We start from the raw sequence: 20,492 nt of genomic DNA on the forward strand, positions 1-20,492 counted from the left end.
TTTAATTTGCTATTTTCTACATTTTTTGGTAACCATGGAATCTGTGATGAGGGTATGCAGGTTGTTGTACATACTATCTATGAGCATAACATTGGCAGCAGCTCTAGGTAAGAATATATACATGGATGTATTGTATGTTATACTGCTATCATTATGCTGCTGAATGTGATGTGAAATTGATATATACACTCATATTTACTAATTCTATAGTACTCATATTTTAAAATAAAATAAAATTTCCTCTTTTTGTTTTCAACTAAAATCTGTCAAACCTGCCCGGGTGTGTTGTTTAGCATCAAAAGTATGCATAAAATGCTATAAAGCATTATCGTCATACTGTACAAAAGTAGCCATTGTAAATTCATTGTATTACATATAATACTAAATAAATACTTGTAATGCATCTTCCAGTGCTTAACTCGTAGACTTGATAGCATATATATATATAAATAAAACTGTTACTGTTACAGATGCATCTGGCACAGGTAGAAATTGCTTCCTTGGAGAGACTTGCAGTGGTGAAGGATTTTCTGCTGATGGCTTCAGTGAATGTTGTTCACTACTTGGAGCAGGATCATACAAAAATCCTGATACCAGTACTTGTCAACCCTGCTCAGGTATGACATATAACATTGTGTGTAATAGTGTACAAAAGTTCAAGGGCAGATCCAAGAGCTGACAAGGGGAGGGGCGTAAACAATTTAAGTTGTAGGTGCATGAACAGCCAGATTCTCTTGTTAATGCTGAGCTGTATTTTTGAAGCAGCAAAATAATCACCTATTAGTAGTGTTCCACTGTTGATTTTGCTATTTTTGCCTTTGCATATCTTGAAAGCTGTTTAAAAGGCTATGAATGCCTGAATTATTTTTGGAGGCATTTATATAGTATGGGTGACGGTGCTGAGCCAATATATGTAGTGTAGTAGCCATTGCACAGTCATTGCATTACAATAAAATTATTGAACAGTATATCTGACTGAGAGTACAAAATTACATAATAATTATTATGAGTGTTACTGTTATGGTTGTATCTGACACAGGTGGAAATGACCCTGTTTGTTTTCTTGGAGAGACTTGCAATGATGAAGGAACTTCTGCTGCTGACTTCAGTGATTGCTGTTCAAAGCCTGGAGCAGGATCGTACAAAAATCTCGATACTAGCACTTGTCAACCCTGCTCAGGTATGACATATTATAACATTGTGTGCAAAAGTTTGTATATCATACTGATATATGTAGTATTGTAGTCTGTCATTGCATTACAATAATAAAAGTATTGAATAGTATATTTGACTGAGTATACATAATTACATAATATGAATGTTACGGTTAATGTTGTGTCTGACACAGGTGGAAATGACCCTGTTTGCTTCCTTGAAGAGACTTGTGATGGTGAAGGAGCTTCTGCTGCTGACTTCAGTGATTGCTGTTCAAAGCCAGGAGCAGAATCGTACAAAAATCTTGATACTGGTATTTGTCAACCCTGCTCAGGTATGACACGAGATGTTGTGTATCAAGACACACGATAGTGTGTCGTGCGGCCCAAGAAGCTGGCGCGCCACACCGTGAGTATATTGACAGGAAGAACGAAAACGTCATTTTCACACCTTTGTATCTCGGTGATCACTTATCTGATTGGAACCAAATTTGCTACACAGTTGCCCGCCAGCCAAGGGAGTCTACATTCCAAATTTGAAGGAAATCGCTCCAGCCATTTCCGAGATACGAGCTTCCAAAGTTTCGTTTTTTTTTCTTCGTTTTTTTTTTTTCTTCTTCTTCTTCGTCTTTTCGCACACTTGCAAAAATTGCTATAGCAAGCAAACGCGTACTCCGATCGCCTTGAAATTTGGCACACAGAAAGGGAGTCCAAAGGCAAATTCTAGCATCAAATTTGGTACAAATTCAATGAATGGTTCAGGAGTTATGACCGATTATTCGCGTAAAACAAGATCGATTTGTTGTCACGCCTACAGGGTAAACCGCTTCATGGAATGAGTTGAAAATTGCTATGTAGATGGAGTAACCATCGTAGGAGTGCCTTTTGGTGGTTTGAAAGGAATCGAGATAAAGACCAAGGAGATATGACACAAAACCCAACCTGTGTCACAATTACGAAATCGATTTTTATGAATAAAAAAGTATTAGTTTTCACGCCTACTAGGCAAACCGCTTAGAGCAATGAGCTGAAAATCGGTGTATATCTGGAATAATCTTCATAGAAAAGTTCTTGCAGTAGTACAGAAGAATTGGATTACAAACCACTGAGTTATGATTCGAAAGCCAACTCCGTGTAGCAAATGCGAGATCGAGATACTCTAATAGAACAGTCACCCTAATAGAGCATTCGGCTAATTTATTTATTCCATTATAGAATTTTATTACATCACAAGTTATTCTGTAGGGAGTTCAGCTGCAAACAGTTAATCTTATAGACAGTTCAGCAAGAAGACAGTCACCATGTGGAGAGTTAAACAAATATATCACTATAGAGATTCAGAACATTACAAGTCACACTGAAGAAAGTTCAGCTATAAACAAGTCATGCACTGTGTAGAGAATTCAGCTACAATTAAGTCACTCTCTAGAGAATTCAGTTACACAGAATTCAGCTACACACAAGTCACTGTGGAGAGAGTTCAGCTACAAACAAATCACCCTTTAGAGTGATCAGCTACAAACAAAACACTTTGCAGGGTGTTCAGCTGCAACAAATCAACCTTTAGAGCGATCAGAAATGAACAAATCAACACAAATCTACCTGTAGAGAGATCAGCTAGAAACAAATCACCCTGAAGAGAGTTCAGCTACAAAAAAATCACCCTGTAGAGACATCAGCTAGAAACTAGACACAATGTAAGGAGTTCAGCTACAAGCAATCAACCTGTAGAGAGTTCAGCTAAAACAAATCAACCTGCAGAGAGATCAGCTACAAACAAATCACCATATAGAGAGTTCAGCTACAAACAGATTACCTGTAGATAGATTGGCTACAAACAAATCAACCTGCAGAGAGATCAGCTACACACAAATCACCCTGTAGAGAGATCAGCTAGAAACTACACACAATGTAAGGAGTTCAGCTACAAACAAATCACCCTGTAGAGAGATCAGCTACAAACTAGACACAAAGTAAGGAGTTCAGCTACAGGTAAATTACCCTGTAGAGAGTTCATCTACAAACAAATCAACCTGTAGAGCAATCAGCTAGAAACAAATCACCCTGAAGAGAGGTCAGCTACAAAAAATCACCCTGTAGAGAGATCAGCTAGAAACAAATCACCCTGAAGAGAGGTCAGCTACAAAAAAATCACCCTGTAGAGAGATCAGCTACAAACAAATTGCCCTGTAGAGAGATCAGCTACAAGCAAAACACCCTGTAGAGAGTTCAGCAACAAAGAAACCACCATGTAGAGAGTTCAGCTACCAACAAATTACCCTGTAGAGAGATCGGCTACAAACAAATCAGCCTGTAGAGAGTTCAGCTAAAACAAATCAACCTGCAGAGAGATCAGCTACACACAAATCAACTTATAGAGAGATCAACTACAAACAAATCACCCTGTAGAGAGATCAGCTAGAAACTACACACAATGTAAGGAGTTCAGCTACAAATAAATCACCCTGTAGAGAGTTCAACTAAAACAAATCAACCTGCAGAGAGATCAGCTACAAACAAATCACCTTTTAGACAGTTCAGCTACAAATAAATTACCTTGTGGAGAGATCGGCTACAAACAAATCAACCTCCAGAGAGATTAGCTACACACAATTCAACTTGTACAGAGATCAGCTACAAACAAATCACCCTGTAGAGAGATCAGCTACAAACTAGACACAATGTAAGGAGTTCAGCTACAAGCAAATCACTGTGTAGAGAGTTCAGCTACAAACAAACCAACCTGTAGAGCGATCAGCTAGAAACAAATCACCCCGAAGAGAGGTCAGCTACAAAAAATCACCCTGTAGAGATATCAGCTAGAAACAAATCACCCTGAAGAGAGGTCAGCTACAAAAAAAATCACCCTGTAGAGAGATCAGCTAGAAACAAATCACCCTGAAGAGAGGTCAGCTACAAACAAAACACTTTGCAGAGAATTCAGCTACAAACAAATCAGCTTGTAGAGAGATCAGTTACACACAAATCAACCTGTAGAGAGATAAGCTAGAAACAAATCACCCTGTAGAGAGATCAGCTAGAAACTAGACACAATGTAAGGAGTTCAGCTACAAGCAAATCACTGTGTAGAGAGTTCAGCTACAAACAAACCAACCTGTAGAGCGATCAGCTAGAAACAAATCACCCCGAAGAGAGGTCAGCTACAAAAAATCACCCTGTAGAGATATCAGCTAGAAACAAATCACCCTGAAGAGAGGTCAGCTACAAAAAAATCACCCTGTAGAGAGATCAGCTAGAAACAAATCAACCTGAAGAGAGGTCAGCTACAAACAAAACACTTTGCAGAGAATTCAGCTACAAACAAATCAGCTTGTAGAGAGATCAGTTACACACAAATCAACCTGTAGAGAGATAAGCTAGAAACAAATCACCCTGTAGAGAGTAGCTACAAGCAAAACACCCTGTAGAGAGTTCAGCAACAAAGAAACCACCATGTAGAGAGTTCAGCTGCAAACAAATCACCTTATAGAGAGTTCAGCTACAAACAAATCACCCTGTAGAGAGATCAGCTAGAAACTAGACACAATGTAAAGAGTTCAGCTACAAGCAAATCACCCTTTAGTGAGTTCAGATACAAACAAATCAACCTGCAGTGAAATCACCTACAAAAAAGCACCTTGTACAGAGTTCAGCTACAAACAAATTACCCTGTAGAGAGATCGGCTACAAACAAATCAACCAGTAGAAAGATCAGCTACACACAAATCAACTTGTAGAGAGATCAGCTACAAACAAATCACCCTGTAGAAAGATCAGCTAGAAACCAGACACAATGTAAGGAGTTCAGCTACAAGTAAATCACCCTTTAGTGAGTTCAGATACAAACAAATCAACCTGCAGTGAAATCACCTACAAAAAAGCACCTTGTACAGAGTTCAGCTACAAACAAATTACCCTGTAGAGAGATCGGCTACAAACAAATCAACCAGTAGAAAGATCAGCTACACACAATTCAACTTGTAGAGAGATCAGCTACAAACAAATCACCCTGTAGAGAGATCAGCTACAAACTAGACACAATGTAAGGAGTTCAGCTACAAGCAAATCACTGTGTAGAGAGTTCAGCTACAAACAAACCAACCTGTAGAGCGATCAGCTAGAAACAAATCACCCCGAAGAGAGGTCAGCTACAAAAAATCACCCTGTAGAGATATCAGCTAGAAACAAATCACCCTGAAGAGAGGTCAGCTACAAAAAAATCACCCTGTAGAGAGATCAGCTAGAAACAAATCACCCTGAAGAGAGGTCAGCTACAAACAAAACACTTTGCAGAGAATTCAGCTACAAACAAATCAGCTTGTAGAGAGATCAGTTACACACAAATCAACCTGTAGAGAGATAAGCTAGAAACAAATCACCCTGTAGAGAGATCAGCTAGAAACTAGACACAATGTAAGGAGTTCAGCTACAAGCAAATCACTGTGTAGAGAGTTCAGCTACAAACAAACCAACCTGTAGAGCGATCAGCTAGAAACAAATCACCCCGAAGAGAGGTCAGCTACAAAAAATCACCCTGTAGAGATATCAGCTAGAAACAAATCACCCTGAAGAGAGGTCAGCTACAAAAAAATCACCCTGTAGAGAGATCAGCTAGAAACAAATCAACCTGAAGAGAGGTCAGCTACAAACAAAACACTTTGCAGAGAATTCAGCTACAAACAAATCAGCTTGTAGAGAGATCAGTTACACACAAATCAACCTGTAGAGAGATAAGCTAGAAACAAATCACCCTGTAGAGAGTAGCTACAAGCAAAACACCCTGTAGAGAGTTCAGCAACAAAGAAACCACCATGTAGAGAGTTCAGCTGCAAACAAATCACCTTATAGAGAGTTCAGCTACAAACAAATCACCCTGTAGAGAGATCAGCTAGAAACTAGACACAATGTAAAGAGTTCAGCTACAAGCAAATCACCCTTTAGTGAGTTCAGATACAAACAAATCAACCTGCAGTGAAATCACCTACAAAAAAGCACCTTGTACAGAGTTCAGCTACAAACAAATTACCCTGTAGAGAGATCGGCTACAAACAAATCAACCAGTAGAAAGATCAGCTACACACAAATCAACTTGTAGAGAGATCAGCTACAAACAAATCACCCTGTAGAAAGATCAGCTAGAAACCAGACACAATGTAAGGAGTTCAGCTACAAGTAAATCACCCTGTAGAGAGTTCAGCTAAAACAAATCAACCTGCAGAGAGATCAGCTACAAATAAATCACTTTACAGACAGTTCAGCTACAAACAAATTACCTTGTAGAGAGATCGGCTGCAAATTAATCAACCTGCAGAGAGATCAGCTACACACAAATCAACTTGTAGAGAGATCAGCTACAAACAAATCACCCTGTAGAGAGATCAGCTAGAAACTAGATACAATGCAAGGAGTTCAGCTATATACAAGCAAAATCACCCTTTAGTGAGTTCAGCTACAAACAAATCAACCTGCAGTGAGATCACCCACAAAAACGCACTTGTACAGAGTTCAGTTACAAACAAATCACCCTGTAGAGAGATCAGCAACAAAGAAACCACCATGTAGAGAGTTCAGCTGCAAACAAATCACCCAGTAGAAAGATCAGCTAGAAGAAGTTACCTTGTAGAGAGTTCAGTTACAAATAAACCATCATATAGAGAGTTCAGCTACAAAGAAATTACCCCGTAGAGAGTTCAGCTAGAAGAAGTCACCTTGTAAAGAGTTCAGCTACAAAGAAACCATCATGTACAGAGTTCAGCTACAAAGAAACTACCTGTACAGAATTCAACTACAAACAAATTACCCTGTATAGAGATCAGCTAGAAGAAGTTACCTTGTAGATAGTTCAGCTACAACAATTCACCCTGTAGAAAGATCAGCTAGAAGAAGTCACCTTGTAGAGTGTTCAGTTACAAAGAAACCATCATGTAGAGAGTTCAGCTGCAAACAAATCACTCTGTAGAGAGTTCAGCTACAAAGAAACCGCCATGTAGAGAGTTCAGCCTCATACAAACTACCTTGTAGAGAATTCAACTACAACAAATCACCCTGTAGAGAAGAAGTTACCTTGTAGAGAGTTCAGCTACAAAGAAACCATCATGTAGAGAGTTCAGCTACAAAGAAACCACCTAGTAGAGAGTTTAGCTGCAAACAAATCACCTGTAGAGAGTTCAGCTAGAAACAAATCACCCCGTAGAGAGATCAGCTGGACGAAGTCACCTTGTAGAGAGTTCAGCTACAAAGAAACCATCATGTAGAGAGTTCAGCTGCAAACAAATCACCCTGCAGAGAGTTCAGCTACAAAAAAATCACCCTATAGAGAGTTCAGCTAGACGAAGTCACCTTATAGAGAGTTCAGCTACAAAGAAACCATCATGTAGAGAGTTCGGCTATAAAGACACCACCATGTAGAGAGTTTAGCTGCAAACAAATGACCTGTAGAGAGTTCAGCTAGAAACAAAATATCCTGTAGAGAGACCAGCTAGAAGAGGTTACCTTGTAGAGAATTCAGCTACAAAGAAACTATCCTGTATATAGTTCAGCTACATTTCAAGTCACCCAGTAGAGAGATCAGCTGCAAAAAAAATCCTGTGGGGAATAATGAGCATGTAATAAATATATGTATATAATTTGTATAATTACTAATAAAATCAAAAATAATTGAAGTACTAAAATTCTTCTTTAAGTTCTTTTCTTCTTCCTGTAGTAAAGAAAAAAACACATGGGTTAAAAAAGCCCCAAAGCCAGCCATAGGCTGGCTTTGCAGTATACAAATACAAAAAGAAGTGATATCTAATCAAAAACAGCCAAGCTGTAAAAAAAGGTGCGGCCCCCATAAAGGCCATGGTGAAAAAAGATGTGAAATCCAAGGTGGCGGCCAAGAAATGGCTGTGATGGTAGGTTAATGGTTACATTTTAATAACGGCAATTCAGGTGAATTTTGTGCCGCTTGGTCTTGGCACCAAATTCACCTGAATTGTTGTTATTAAAATGTAACCATTAACCTACCATCACAGCCATTTCTTGGCCGCCACCTTGGATTTCACATCTTTTTTCACCATGGCCTTTATGGGGGCCGCACCTTTTTTTACAGCTTGGCTGTTTTTGATTAGATATATTATATGCACATACTTCAGTAAACTTTGGCATTTTATAAGATATAGTTTATTTAACGATGCAATGTAACAACAATTTTCTCATCTTATATAAAAAATGACAAGATTATTTATATGTGTGTAGATTATTGATTTATGATATCATACAACAATCATTACATGTAGAATAAAGAATAGCCACAAGGGCTGCAAAACATCAGCTGATATGGTAGCCTAAAGCAGCATTGTTGTATTGAATACTTACCTTGATAATTGTACTGTATGCAAGATATTACACATGTATTGTGATGTTACATTACAGTATGTCATCCACATCTACATTTTCTCCAGGAAATCCTCCAGATATATATGGAGATCCTCACTTCATTGTCCCGGTACTATCAAAGGAATTATTGTGTTACTCCATCCAAGGATATCCTGGCTTGGCTTTCAACCTGATTTACAATAAGAACTTCATCATTAATGCTCAGTTTGTGGATAGTGTTGGAGATACAAGTGAAGCTACCTGGATTGGCAAGTTGGCTGTAATCCCTCGCAACTCTAATAGTTCTGATGCAATAGTCTTTGATTCTGTTGATCAGAAAGTGACTGTGGTAGGTCGAGGAAGCTTTGAGGCTTCATTGATAAGGAGAGTAATCATCAACAAAGATGGAAATATCAAATTTATTCAGGGGATAGAAAAACAAACAGGAAATCCCACTGTACATGTATCATACACTGACCCACAAGCTGACTTTGATGTCAACTTTCATAGCAACCATCTCAATGTGGACTGGAATGTTCAATATGATGAATTTGCTGAAATGCATGGACTAATGGGTAAGTGTGCACTAAACAGTGTTTGATGGATCCTTTTCTACCCCGTACATAAATAAGATAAAATTAACATTCCCCTTAAGAGATATTACAGCATAACACCGTTTAGTTCAGATAATAAAACTGTACTTGTACATATTTATGAAGATGAATAATGCTAATTGTATGTAAATATATTATGTGTTTGCCGGTGTAGGTCAGTTTATGGGGAAAGGAATTCACATTGATATTCAGAAGCAACTGTTGGTGTATTCTGATGGACGAGATCCAGTACCAATTACCAGGGACAACACTATGACTGGTCGATCTGGGAAAGAATGTTGGAAAGCAATGAATTTTGGTCATCAAGGAGAGGGATTAATCCTTGGAAAGATTCTTAATTATGTGGTGCCACATCTTCTTTCAGATGAACTAAATATTTAATTTAAATGCACATGCTATATATAACCTGTTTTGTTGATGCATTATCAAAAAAGTGAATAATGTATATAAAATTAAAATCCATATATGCACATTGTTAATATGAAATGCTGTAGTCAATACATACTTCATAGTATCAATTTGTATGTATTTATAATGCATTAATATACTGTATATGCCAGTGTTAATTTCACTTTTTTTTCTAATATATGCATGATTTCACACTTGCTATTGGAGAGCAATCTATGAGATAATACAGTCTTAACACTGTTTTAGCCAGACTGAGTGTATATAGTTACTAATTAACATCGAGTTGCATTGTCAACAAACTAGAGCATTCTGATTCTATTGAAGAATAAGTGTCTACTTATATACTGCTTCAAACATGATTTATTTCACTGCTAGTGAAAAACCTGATAGTTGCATTAGCCAAAGGAACAAAACTATTGGGACACATGTAACTCACGAATGGTGCCCAACTACTGGAAAATTGTAGATTTGAGAAGACAAATCAGTGAGTTCTCAACATAATATCTCATCAAAATCTCATTGTTGGCTTTCCGTGTCTAGGGACCCGTCGATTTCGCCAGCAAAATTTTTGGCATAATGGTTGGGTAAAAGCAATGAGCAAAATGCTGGCATAATAGGTGCAATTTTTGTGAAGTGGACATGAAAATTGCACAAAAGATCGAGATACTCTAATAGAACAGTCAGACACGCTAAAATATCGACAATGCATAGCTAATTGTTACAGGAACTACAAGTGACAATCGAGATACCCTAATAAAACAGTCACACATGCTAAGCAATATTAGCTGGCTTCTAGCTTTACATGTTAGAAGTAATTTTTGATCGAGATACTCTAATAGAACAGTCAATTTAAGGTGAAATTTTAGCTTTGCACTTAGAAATATTCAATTAACAAAGATCAGTGCTGAGCAAAATTTATAATTCTTGAGCAAAATATGGAGCATAATAGGTGAAAAATAAAAGAATTGCTGGAAAGAAAAATAGGTAGAAAAAAAAGTAAAATAGACTGGTCCCTATCCGTGTCTGTAGAAGTGATGTAGTTTGTGACATTAAAGGAAGGAGACTTATAGGAGAGGGATACTTAAGTGACTTTAGCACAAAACAATTTTATTTAAGTTGAGTTGTTTTCATGGCAAAATCAAGTCGTGCATCTTAATCATGTGAGTATTAATCGATCTCCACAATTAATTTCAGCCTCAACATCTATATAATCACTGCCCAGTTGTAGCCCAGGCAGCTCCTTTGATCTGAGGTATGAAAGTGTTACATCACATTATGTATACATTTGCAATTCAGTGAATTTTCTCTGCTTGTGCATTACTTTACAGAAACCACAATGTCACCATGCAGTCTTACACATAACTGTGCAGTCATTACAGTAATTACAACAAAAATCAAGTCCAAAAAATCACCTATAGCTACTATCTATATCTCAGTATTGCAACTACTTATCTAAAATGTACTTTAGGCTGAGACTAAAAGGACCATGAATCTACGTATTAATGATCACAATCAGTATTTGGATAAGGTTATAGCATAGTTGACTAAAGTCTATACCATAATCAAGGGCTGATTTAGGGGGGGGTGCTTGGGTGGCTGAAGCACCCCCCTCCAAAATTTTACAATGAGCAAACTAGGAAACTTCTAGAAGCTGTAGTACAGGTGCAGTTGCATTTTATACAAATGTATGGGCAATGAAAAGATGGAAAGAGCAAGGGGAATAGCTAATCTTATCAAAGAATTACTAAGATGTGTTCAAAATTATACTTCTGAAGTAAGTCTTACCTTAGAAACTGCTAAAATCGAAATACTCTAATAGAACAGTCAACTACACTAATAGAACATCCATCATTAAAATAATTTTCAAGAAGTTATCAGAGTGTAAACTGACTATTCTTCTAGACCTGTGCACTATAGTTCTGTTTTTTAAACTAAAATTACTGAACTCGTTCATCTTGTACCCACATTTGGTTAAAAATAGCTTCTATATTCAATCTTGTGATAGCAATTTTCCAAAAATCTCCAGAGGAGTATACGCCACTAGAGCACCCTAGTTGGAGAATTCTATACATCCTGAGTGCACGTGCACTCCACATACTGGTGAGTCTACCTGCCCTCTCCACTCAGCTCTACTGTTAATTTGGACAGCTAGTGTAGTTTGAGCCATGAGACTGTAAATTATGCTATACTTCAAAACACTAATATAAATTTTATCATGTGCAGTTGATACCCATATGTTTCCACCACTAGTTCTTTAAGATGTTAGTCTAACATTGAACTTTAGCTATTGGCTGTGCCCTTTATAGTTATATTGACAAACTGTAGGGGAATAATAGTATATATCACATAAACAAAGTGACATCATTTTTCACTCAACCAAATTCAATCTCAGTAGGCCAAATTTGCAAATTTTCCTGTGGGGGCATGCCCCCAGACCCCCCTAGATAGAACATGCTCCACATGCTGAGTGTGCTCTGCATACTAGTTGTATCATGATCAACTTTCTTGCCACATATATAAATATCTATGTTAGCAACCCCCCTTCTGAAATCCTAGATCCGCCCCTGCCATATTCCAAATCCTGAAGTTTGACTATCCATAATTCCTGCATTACTGTGTTACATCCAAGCTCAAATAATCTCCAGATTCACCAGTGGGCACTACCTTAATACAAGGGATAGTACAAGATTACAATGACTTAATTTTTAGAACTGACAATGCTCATGAAACTTGTGACTTGTCAAAAGATCAACAGCAGCTGCTACACGGACTAACAAGAAGCAAATTTTATTGGGGGATAGTAATATGCACTAAACATGCAGTGATTACTTAAATTTTGAATTCATAAATAGTTCATTATCATAAGTAATAGTTTGTCTTGCATTTGGAAAAACATTGCTGGCCTTGGTTTTCTATAATATTATGGTCTTTCATGATTGAGGTGTTCATCACACATTTTGTTCTTTAACAAAAAAATTGGAGTATAATATACTTATTAAAATTGATTATAATTACTCATTGAAGGTGCTCAAAAAAGTATTTTAAATATCAATTTCCTGAGTTTCCAAATCCTGGAATTACACTATCAAAAGCCTCTTGGAATAACATAGCAAGATCACAGAAATGCTCTAACAGAACAATCAACAGAATCTATTCTAATAAATCAATTACAAATATCTGTGATATCTGTGCAGTCTTCTTCAATGGGGTATATATAATTACTGTGAGCTGCTATGAAAACACTAGCACAAGCCTGCTGTACATAGTGGGTTGGAAACTTTTTGTAAGAATGGGAAAATGTGTGTACTGATACCCATGATAAATACTGCACTACCAAGAGGACATAATATATTTATATGCCCCATATAAATATTATGTACTCTTGATACTACTCTCCATGAATTCAAAATTATTATAAATGTTCACCGATATAATCTTCTATATCAAGGAGAAATACATAGCATTAAAGCTTTCATAATTAATGCAAATAGCAGAACAGGCAAATGCTACATTACAGCAAAAATGATTTACTCCATGTTAATGCCAGTATCATAACTACTATAGCTAGTCTGAGACAAAAACAGACAACACATCCCAGTACATTATTTTGAGCAATTATCCACAATCCATCAAATAGTACTCTGTGGATCATAATTGTACCAAAAATGTGGAAATTTATGTGCTTCAATGTAATATTAATTCATTGCATTTGATTGTCATCTCGAAAATGCAATGATGCAATTTTTGTTTGGTATGTTGACAAATACAATTAACCATTCTATAATGCTTAAAATTATGTTATCATATGATTAGCTAATTCAGAGTACAAGGACTTTGATTACTTTATTAGAGTAGTTTATTGAGAATGTACTTTAATGTTTTTGTGATGACAGTATAATAATGTGATTTACATAAGCATCATGCAGACAATCCTCATAATTAGGCATAATTAGCAATTGCATATCTCCCAATATACATGTATAGCTACATATATAGATACTGTGACATGATTGCCTTTATCACACCAGCAAGCTAAGTGAATGACTTTTTGTGTTGTTTCTTTTCCTATCAAAACATAGCAACTTTAACAACGGAAAACTTCAGAAAATTAAAAGCAATGATAAAAATAGTTATGAAACTGCAAAGCTCAAATATGAGTCAAACATTTGTGACCCAGTATGTGAAAAGGGGTCTATAGCCTTTCCAAATTGTCAAGTTTGACTGCCCCTGGGATGAAGTTAGTACAAGATAAGGTTATCTAATCAAAAACAGCCAAGCTGTAAAAAAAGGAGTGCGGCCCTTGAAAAGTCTATGGTGAAAAAAGATGTGAAATCCAAGGTGGCGGCCAAGAAATGGCTGTGATGGTAGGTTAATGGTAAAAATTTTAATAACGACAATTCAGGTGAATTTTGTGCCAATTGACCAAGCGGCACCAAATTCACCTGAATTATTGTCGTTATTAAAATTTTTACCATTAACCTACCATCACAGCCATTTCTTGGCCGCCACCTTGGATTTCACATCTTTTTTCACCATAGACTTTTCAAGGGCCGCACTCCTTTTTTTACAGCTTGGCTGTTTTTGATTAGATTTCACTTCTTTTTGTATTTGTATACCCCAAAGCCGGCCTATGGCCAGCTTTGGGGCTTTTTAACCTATATATTTTTCTTTACCACAGGAAAAAGAAAAAGATGAAGCAGTTTTATAAATACTTTAACTCATTCTGATTTTATCAGTAAATGTACAAATTATATATATAATGCATATATCAAGAGTTCATAATATAAAAAGAGAGCATATATTTATTACATGTCAATTAATCCCCACAGGACAATTTGCAGCGGATTTCTCTACTGGGTGACTTGAAATGTAGCTGAACTCTCTGCAGGGTTATCTGTTTGTAGTTGAATTCTCTACAGGGTGATTTGTTTGCAGCTGATGAACTCTCTACAATGTCACTTCTTCTAGCTGATCTGTCTACAGGGTGACCTGGTCTCTCTACAGGGCGATTTGTTTGTAGCTGAATTCTCTACAGGGTGATGTGTTTGCAGCTGAACTCTCTACATGGTGGTTGCTTTGTAGCTAAACTCTCTAATAAGTGACTTCTTCTAGCTGAACTCTCTACAGGGTGATCTTTTCATAGCTCAACTCTCTACAGGATGATTTGTTTGCAGCTGAACTCTCTACATGATGATTTCTTTGTAGCTGAACTCTCTACAGGGTGATTTGTTTGTAGCTGAAATCCCTACAAGGTAACTTCTTCTAGCTGATCTTTCTACAGGGCGATTTGTTTGTAGCTGAGTTCTCTACAGGGTGTTCTTTTGCAGCTGAATTCTCTACATGGTGGTTTCTTTATAGCTGAACTCTCTACAAGGTGACTTATTCTAGCTGATCTCTCTACAGGGTGATTTGTGTGTAGCTGAACTCTCTACAGGTGATTTGTTTGTAGCTGAACTCTCTACAAGGTGATACTTCTAGGTGATCTCTCTACAGGATGACTTGTTTCTAACTGAACTCTCAACAGGGTGATCTGTTCATAGCTGAACTTTCTACTGGGTGATTTGTTTGCAGCTGAACTCTCTACGTGGTGGTTTCTTTGTAGCTGAACTCTCTACAAGGTAATTTCTTCTAGCTGAACTCTCTACAGGGTGACTTGTTTCTAGCTGATCTCTCTGCAGGGTGATCTGTTCATAGCTGAACTTTCTACGGGGTGATTTGTTTGCAGCTGAACTCTCAATACACGGTAGTTTCTTTGTAGCTGAATTCTCTACAATGTGACTTCTTCTAGCTGAACTCTCTACAAGGTGACTTGTTTTCTAGCTGATCTCTCTACAGGGTGACTTGTTTCTAGCTGAACTCTCTACAGGTGATTTGTTTGTAGCTGAACTCTCTACATGATGGTTTTGTTGTAGCTGAACTCTCTACAAGGTAACTTCTTCTAGCTGATCTTTTTACAGTGTATATTTGTTTGTAGCTGAGTTCTCTACAGGGTGATTTGTTTGCAGCTGAACTCTCTACATGGTAGTTTCATTGTAACTGAACTCTCTACAATGTGACTTCTTCTAGCTGAACTCTCTACAGGGTGACTTGTTTCTAGCTGATCTCTCTACAGGGTGACTTGTTTCTAGCTGAACTCTCTACAGGTGATTTGTTTGCAGGTGAACTCTGGTTTCTTTGTAGCTGAACTCTCTACAAGGTAACTTCTTCTAGCTGATCTTTCTACAGGGTGATTTGATTGTAGCTGAATTCTCTACAGGGTGATTTATTTGCAGCTGAACTCTCTACAAGGTGACTTCTTCTAGCTGAACTCTCTACAGAGTGATTGATTTTTTTGCTGCTGAACTCTCTACATGGTGGTAGCTTTGTAGCTGAACTCTCTAAAAGGTGACTTATTCTAGCTGAACTCTCTAAAGGGTGATCTTTTCATAGCTGAACTCTCTACAGGATGATTTGTTTGCAGCTGAACTCTCTACATGATGATTTCATTGTAGCTGAACTCTCTACAGGGTGATTTGTTTGTAGCTGAACTCCCTACAAGGTAACTTCTTCTAGCTGATCTATCTACAGGGCGATTTGTTTGTAGTTGAGTTCTCTACAGGGTGTTTGTTTGCAGCTGAACTCTCTACATGGTAGTTTCTTTGTAGCTGAACTCTCTACAATGTGACTTCTTCTAGCTGAACTCTCTACAGGGTGACTTGTTTCTAGCTGATCTCTTTACAGGTGACTTGTTTCTAGCTAAACTCTCTACAGGTGATTTGTTTGCAGCTGATCTCTCTACATGGTGGTTTCTTTGTAGCTGAACTCTCTACAAGGTAACTTCTTCTAGCTGATCTTTCTACAGGGTGATTTGTTTGTAGCTGAATTCTCTACAGGGTGATTTATTTGCAGCTGAACTCTCTACAAGGTGACTTCTTCTAGCTGAACTCTCTACAGAGTGATTGATTTTTTTGCAGCTGAACTCTCTACATTGTGGTTTCTTTGTAACTGAACTCTTTACAGCGTGATTTGTTTGTAGCTGAACTCTCTACAGGGTGATCTGTTCGTAGCTGAACTCCTTACAAGGTAACTTCTTCTAGCTGATCTTTCTACAGGGCGATTTGTTTGTAGCTGAGTTCTCTACAGGATGATTTGTTTGCAGCTGAACTCTCTACATGGTAGTTTCTTTGTAGATGAACTCTCTACAATGTGACTTCTTCTAGCTGAACTCTCTACAGGGTGACTTGTTTCTAGCTGATCTCTCTACAGGGTGACTTGTTTCTAGCTGAACTCTCTACAGGTGATTTGTTTGCAGCTGATCTTTCTACATGGTGGTTTCTTTGTAGCTGAATTCTCTACAGGGTGACTTGTTTCTAGCTGATCTCTGTACAGGGTGACTTGTTCCTGCTGAACTCTCTACAGGTGATTTGTTTGCAGCTGAACTCTCTTACATGGTGGTTTCTTTGTAGCTGAACTCTCTACAAGGTTACTTCTTCTAGCTGATCTCTCTACAACATGACTTGCTTCTAACTGAACTCTCTACAGTGTGATCTGTTCATAGCGGAACTTTCTACTGGGTGATTTGTTTGTAGCTGAACACTTTGCATGATTGTTTATTTGTAACTGAACTCTCTACAAGGTAACTTCTTCTAGCTGATCTCTCTACAGGGCAATTTGTTTGAGTTGAACTCTCTACATGATGGTTTCTTTGTAGCTGACATCTCTATTAGGTACCTTCTTCTGGCTGATCTGACTACAGGGTGACTTGTTTGTAACTGAATTCCGTACAGAATAATTTGCAATGCAATATAATTGAGTAAATTATAAATGCAGCTGAATGCTTTATTAGGGTGACTGTTCTATTAGAGTATCTCGATCTCGCATTTGCTACACGTAGTTGCCTTTCGAATCATAACTCAGTGGTTTGTAATTCGATTCTTCTGTACTACTGCAAGGACTTTCTATGATGATTATTCCAGCTACATATTGATTTTCAGCTCATTGCTCTAAGCGGTTTGCCTGGTAGATACGAAAACTAATAGTTTTTTATTCATAAAAATCGATTGCGTAATTTTGACACAGGTCGGGTTTTGTGTCATATCTCCGTGGTCTTTATCCCAATTCCTTTCAAACCACAAAAAGGCACTCCTACGATGGTTGCTCCATCTACATATCAATTTTCAACTGATTCCTCAAAGGAGTTTACCCTGTAGGCGTGACAGACCTTCGACCTTATTTTACGCAAATAATCGGTCATAACTCCGTGAATGTTCATCGCATTCCTACCAAAGTTGGTACACAGATCCGCCTTAATGAGCCCTTTAAGTGTACCAAATTTCAGCCCGATCCGAGCACGCATTCGTGGTTTATGGCGGATTTTGCGAATGTGAGAAATGAAGAAGAAGTAGAAGAAGAAGAAGAAAAAAACGAAGAAATTAAAACGAAATTTTGTTCGCTCGTATCTCGGAAATGGCTGGAGCGATTTTCTTCAAATTTGGTGTGTAGACTCCCCTTACTGGCCGGCACCTCTCTAGCAAATTTGGTTCCAATTGGATAAGGGATCACAGAGCTACATAGGTGTGAAAATTGCGTTTTCTTTCTTCCTGTTAATATACTCACGGGTGGCACGCCGGCTTCTTGGGCCGCACGACACACTACCGTGTGTCTTGATCTAGTGGAAACATAACACATAGAGACACATAATTATAGTAATCAGTAAGTGATAGTTATCTCACTGGTATAGGAACCATAAATCCACTGATACAAACGTCATGACTTACAATCAAAATATTATACAAATATGCATAGCATGAATTCATTTTGCATAACACAAGTGGTAAATAACAGAGTTCTATATCTTAAACACTGCACACCAAAGCTACAGCAGTATAAGATCATGCTCAGTTTTGCATTTAATGTTATAATGTCTGAAAAACTTCATAATTATGGATATGGATATTTACATGCATGTTCTATTAGAATATATCTGACTGCTCTATTAGAGTATATCTGACTGCTCTATTAGAGTATTTACCTGACTGCTCTATTAGTCTAAGTGTATATCAATCTTTTAACAAGTTTTTGAAGAGGGCTCATGTTACCTCTGTAAATACTTCCCTGAGAGATGAATGCAAGCTTTATCAATTGTTGTGCTGTGCCATTACACTATATCACTCACTCATTTTGTCCTGCCACACTAAATTGTGTGTTAGGGTCCTGCTTGCAGAAGTCTAAATTTTACAGGGGGGGTTCCTGAACCCCTTGGAACCCGCCTCCCTACGCCCCTGATGAACAAACATACATAATATAGCTACATGCTATAGTGTGTCTTATCATCATACAAACATTACCATGACAAGCATTTGTTGTGTAAAAGTACACTTACACAAATGACACAAGTACAAGTTATGGTTAATCATAATTATTGCTGCATTTTAAATATCATCCACTAATGGTAGGTTGGTAGCACTACAAGTCCAAAACTTTCACAACTTACTTTTAGTTTCAGTAGCCAAGAAGTACTCTCACCTCAGTGTGACAGAATACTGATAAGTGCATATATCATAACCACAAGATCAGCTATGGAAAAGTATAATGAAGTTGATTCTAATGTTGTTAAATTGAGGTCAAAATAAACTACACAACTTTATTATGAAAGTTCAGTCATCAAGCCATAAAATGACAGGAAGCAGTGATCAGGAATACTTCCTTGGTGCTCAATTGCAACTTTTTAAATGCACTGTTAGACTAGTATTTATCATCCCCACAACCGCAAGGACTTTCTTGTTCACCATTTACTTTCATAGTTCTACCAGTTATAGTGGGTGATATTCATGCATACTGTTATTATTTACAAAATTAATGCCTATCATGATCATGAGTTGCTGGACAGAAAAATAACCATTCCATTGGTACATGACGCATTCATACTAGCCAGTGTACCATACAATAACAAACATATCAACAGCATAATTCATATTGCTGAATAATCAACCTAACCCATATTCATAATAGTGATGCAAAATTTGTTCATATGACCATTCGTTATGCATTAAGAGAAATCAATGTGGTATACCAGATTTGCAAAAAGTGGTCTTCCACACATATACAGTTCCATCAATGTAAAAGACCACATGAGTTGAGTTTTCAAGATACATACAAACCTGAATTTTCTCAATCTATTAAGCTATGTATCTTAGTGCCCACTACTGACCAAGTCAATAGCTTTTTCCAATCTTACGTTTTGAATTGTCAAAGTTTGTAACTTGAATGTGTGTGGAGAGTGTCTTTTCGCATATTCAGCCACGTACTTAGCTTTCAGAAATCTACCAATTTTCAGCTTTTTATGCATGGTAATGTGCTGTACAACTCCAAGACTTCACAATTGGTAGCTATGCATAGCATAGAGATAGTTCAGAGCACCCAATACTCACTATTATAAACTCGTTTTGCTTGTCTTGAAGAGTCCATAATAGTTGAGATTATGGACTCTTGGTAGCTACCACAACTGATCTTCCAGACTATATTATCTTTTACACAAGCATATCCCATACAAAAATCTGAGTCAATCTTTTGATGAAGCAATGTACTGTTACAGTAGCTGCACATATAGACAAAATTATCTCATATACATATACCTGAAGCCAGGAGAATTTTTAGGATTGAATCAAATTGCAGTGATGTATTAAATCATTAATTGGTTATTTCAGGTTAATCTGATTCTTTCAGTTGTGCTCACCCGCATTGCCAGATGTATGTCTTGTATATGTACTTTGATATATCATTGTTGTTGTTACAGATAGCTACAGTACTTTTCATCATGCATGGAGTGAAATATGATATGCATGTGTGTGCGTGTGTGTGTGTGTTATCACTGCCTGTATGCAGTTGAAAAGTAAGGAAAAGAACTTTACTCCCACCTCACTATTCACCCAGGTATGACCTCGGCGTACCAAAAATTGCTTAGCATCAAAAGACTGTGGTG

The 20,492-nt window shown here is 37.4% G+C and overlaps 1 protein-coding gene across 1 annotated transcript; it reads left to right on the forward strand.

The window, feature by feature from the left end:
- Positions 1-9,771, forward strand: LOC136243901 (uncharacterized). The gene is made up of 6 exons (XM_066035452.1): positions 1-107; positions 471-617; positions 1,040-1,180; positions 1,349-1,489; positions 8,597-9,085; positions 9,279-9,771. The coding sequence occupies exons 1-6, from the start codon at positions 35-37 to the stop codon at positions 9,503-9,505; spliced, it is 1,218 nt and encodes a 405-aa protein (XP_065891524.1). The 5' UTR covers positions 1-34; the 3' UTR covers positions 9,506-9,771.
- The last annotated feature ends 10,721 nt before the right edge of the window (positions 9,772-20,492 follow it).

The sequence above is a fragment of the Dysidea avara genome, chromosome 2 (assembly GCF_963678975.1).
Source record: "Dysidea avara chromosome 2, odDysAvar1.4, whole genome shotgun sequence".
NCBI classification, from domain to species: domain Eukaryota; kingdom Metazoa; phylum Porifera; class Demospongiae; order Dictyoceratida; family Dysideidae; genus Dysidea; species Dysidea avara.

Excerpts from the sequence above, each read along its gene's own strand:
- LOC136243901 (XM_066035452.1), top strand. The coding sequence starts at position 35 with ATGGAATCTGTGATGAGGGTATGCAGGTTGTTGTACATACTATCTATG. Across the intron at positions 108-470 it reads AACATTGGCAGCAGCTCTAG|ATGCATCTGGCACAGGTAGA; the intron begins GTAAGAATATAT and ends TTACTGTTACAG. Across the intron at positions 1,490-8,596 it reads TATTTGTCAACCCTGCTCAG|GAAATCCTCCAGATATATAT; the intron begins GTATGACACGAG and ends CATTTTCTCCAG.